Below are 3482 nucleotides of genomic sequence, written 5' to 3'. Positions count from 1 at the left end.
CTAGACATGCTAACCATTTATCTGTCATGTTTATAAGAGCAGTACTTCTGGAGTGTCCTGGGGCCCGTTCTTCGTACGTCGCTAACTCAGTTAGCTGAGATCCTGATTAGTGCGATGATATCATCTTGGATGTGACATTTCATCTCGGATGTAATAAGCGACGTACGAAGAACGGGCCCCTGGTCTGTAAGCATGTTGTGCATTAGTAAGTAATCCATATATATTAAAATATTGTAAAATTTGCTTGAAAGTAATCTTCTCCAAAAGCTTACTCAAAACAGCAAGTATACTAACTGGTCTACAATTAGAACCTAAAAAGTCATTTTTTCCCTTTTAGCTTGTGAAACAAACCTAAAAGGGAAATTATGAAACAAAAAAACAAACAATTTATGAATTTATCTTATTTATTATACTTCCTAAAATGAACAATAAATGGTAATTGCCTGTTATTGAGTAAGAATCTAAACAAGACAAGACTACTGAAAGGCATTTTCATAGTTATCAATTGCTTATTTACAAAATCACTTCCATACTAGTAAGAAACCACAGTAGGTCATAACGCATCATAGTCATCCTCATCTTCATGCTTCCTCTTAAGAGAGGTAGAGTCACTAGATGAATTCTGCGACACCATATTAGTAGTAATGAGGATGTTCTTGGAGCCCATGAGAGAGGGGTTGATGAGGACATTTTGAACCGTGGGAGTGGTAGGAGTAGCTGTGAAAACAAATTAAATCATTAATATTCAAAGGAGGTTACCACCGCATGTTCTTAAATCAGTCATTTTTTTTTATTTCTCTTAGCTCAATCAATAGCTTAACTTTTGATCTGCTTACTAATTTGGCACAAAATCTTCCATATGGTCCTCAACATAAAAGATCATACAAGGAGAACTGCTTATTCTAGAAACTTAGTACCTGCGGGGTTCGTACACATTTTTACCAATAAATTTCCATAACTTTTGAGACAATATTCATGACCTAATGTTCCATTATTTTGCAAGAATACATGTAAAATAAAAATCTATGTTCAAATTTATCATAGCATATGTTAACTAAAATTTCTATTAATGCTACTTATTTACTTTCTATTTGTTTTAATAAGAAGTACAAGCTACGACTGTGCCAGAGGTTACTCCACGCAGAGAACATATCACATCACTGAATATTATACTTGATTTAACCAATATTATCAACTAAACTCAGGACCTGAATTTCATTTAGGAAATCGTTCAGGTCTAAACAAGTAGCCTAGTATTCAGGTACAGAAATATACAGAAATTAAATAAACTGTAAATTAAAACCATATTAATCCTTCAAATTAAAGTTAAAAAAGTTATTTAGTCAAGAGCAGTGATTGATCTTTTTTTTTTTTTTGTCTTTTGTTGTTTGATTAAATTTAATGACAGACGACACAACTTTATTAGGCTGCTGTCTCTTTAAGACCGATTGCGCGGATCCAGTGTACTGATACACAACGGCTTTCTTTCTCAACAACTGCTTACATTCAATTAAGACAAAACCGACTGTGTTTATGAGGATACTCGCCAGGATGGGCATTTTGACAATTCTGTGTGTATTTGGCCGCTTAAGTGCAATAAGCGGTGGAAAAATAACTCAATTTGGTACTCGCGAGGTGTTTGAGGTGGCTTTATGTGCGCGCGCTTTGGATCTGACTGTGAGTGTCTCTGGAGCGCGCAAGTACCGAATGGTTTTAAAAAAAAAAAAACTTAAAAGGATGTGCAAATTATTCTGTTTTATGATGATGCAACACTGGCCCGATTAGTCAAGTGACAATTCTGTAAACTGTCCCGAAACGCCAACGAAAGTCTTGTATCGCAGTGTGCAGCCGCTCTATTATAGTGCACACGAGATGCGCTGATGTGAAGCCGTTTTGAGAGAGTGAAATAACTCATGCTGTTTTCATATGACTGATTCGATCTGATATTCTATGTGGATTTATTTACATCTAACCTACATGCTATATTAAATAAATGTTTGCAGGAATTTCCCGCATAATAAACGTGAAACCTGCAGGAATGAGTAAAACTAGGCGATATATGCACAATCCCACAACGAAATTCAGGACCTGATTAAAAAATATATTGCATTACACAGAGATTTGTGAAATAAATTTCCAAAACTTTCTGGGTTTATACATTTTTCCAAAACTTTTCCAGGCCTGGAAATTGCCGTTTTAAAATTCCATGACTTTTCCAGGTTTTTCATGACCGTACGAATCCTGTACCTGATTTGACAGAGGCAGCCTGTGAAGAGGGAATCTGAACTGTAAAGCGCTGGCCGGTCAGTGACACAGGTGTCCCCACTTTTGTCCCCACTGTCTGCACTGATGGTGTACCTGTGGAAAATACAATGATGATCCTTTAAACTGAGTTTTAGATTTTGCACTTGTTCACCACAGAGAAAAAAACTAAGTAAAACATCTAAATGCTCCTCTTGTAATAAGGGAGCTCAGTGAATGTATACTGGAAATCGTGTGCATGCAAACTCAGATGCTTGAAATCTTTGAGTATTCTTAAGTATTTAGAATAACTGACCAAGAGTTGGAGTGCTTGGCCTACTGGACACTGCACCCACACTTAACCGTGGCACTGTTATCCTGCCCACGGACGAAGACACCTAAACATGCAAATCAAGACCATATCAGACTGTAAATTGTGCCATACATTTTAATTTACATTGGTTTTGCTTCCTTTGAAGAACCAGCATTCTCACAGTCTAGAAAAACTTGGATATGGAGATGAGGAAGCTGAATTTCAAAAGTTTCTATCAGGCTTATTATATTCAACTGAAACTAGAATAAACAAACAATAAATACAATTTAAATAAAATATTTTAAATAAGTATTTTATTTTAGAAGACAACATTTTCCTATTTCACTTAGTTTAACTTGATGTACTAAAATAACTACAACTGAAATACAAATAAATAAAAACTATACAGACCTTACCAAACAAACAAATAAAAAAAAATGACAAAAACATACAACTAAAATGTTAATATGAAAATGTAAACATAAAACATAAAAATCTAATTCAAAACAATAATACAAACTATAATACTCTCAACGATACTAAACTGGTTTCTATACAAAAAAAGGCCCAGGAAATTAATAAAATAACATGCATATTTCTAATGAATAAACATTTGTTATGCAAAGCTCTGTATTATATCAAGAAGAAACTGTGCGTAAAAAAAAAAAACATATATATATATATGTTTTTTTTTTTACGCACAAATCTCAGTGGTGTTCCATCCATATAAGCTGCGAATGCTCCGCATACCCAGGCCATTTGAGAGAATAAGATCACGGGATAATTCATATAAACATGATTATAAGTTGAACCCTTGTCATTTGAAATGTAACTTAAAGCTAAAAGAGTTAGGATTAAGTACGTACAATGATTTATTTGCCAAGCGGCAGTAATTTTCTTTAAATCTACCAGTTGCGGTTGTTTCCGG

The 3482-nt window shown here is 34.4% G+C and overlaps 1 protein-coding gene across 1 annotated transcript in view; it reads right to left on the bottom strand.

Moving 5' to 3' along the window:
* Positions 1 to 401: 401 nt before the first annotated feature.
* LOC107707126 (transcription initiation factor TFIID subunit 9-like) overlaps positions 402 to 3482 on the bottom strand; it is an 8665-nt gene continuing 5584 nt past the window's right edge. The window contains exons 5-7 of the mRNA XM_016511029.1: positions 2558 to 2639; positions 2248 to 2358; positions 402 to 717 (exon numbers count right to left, since the gene is read on the bottom strand). Coding sequence (XP_016366515.1) covers positions 554 to 717; positions 2248 to 2358; positions 2558 to 2639 — 357 coding nt within the window. The 3' untranslated portion in view covers positions 402 to 553. The remainder of the gene's footprint in view (positions 718 to 2247; positions 2359 to 2557; positions 2640 to 3482) is intronic.

The sequence above is a fragment of the Sinocyclocheilus rhinocerous genome, unplaced genomic scaffold, assembly GCF_001515625.1.
Source record: "Sinocyclocheilus rhinocerous isolate Xijiao unplaced genomic scaffold, SAMN03320098_v1.1 scaffold535, whole genome shotgun sequence".
Lineage (NCBI taxonomy): Eukaryota > Metazoa > Chordata > Actinopteri > Cypriniformes > Cyprinidae > Sinocyclocheilus > Sinocyclocheilus rhinocerous.
Note: the sequence above shows the minus strand (reverse complement) of the source record. Positions and strands in the feature narration are given on the sequence as shown.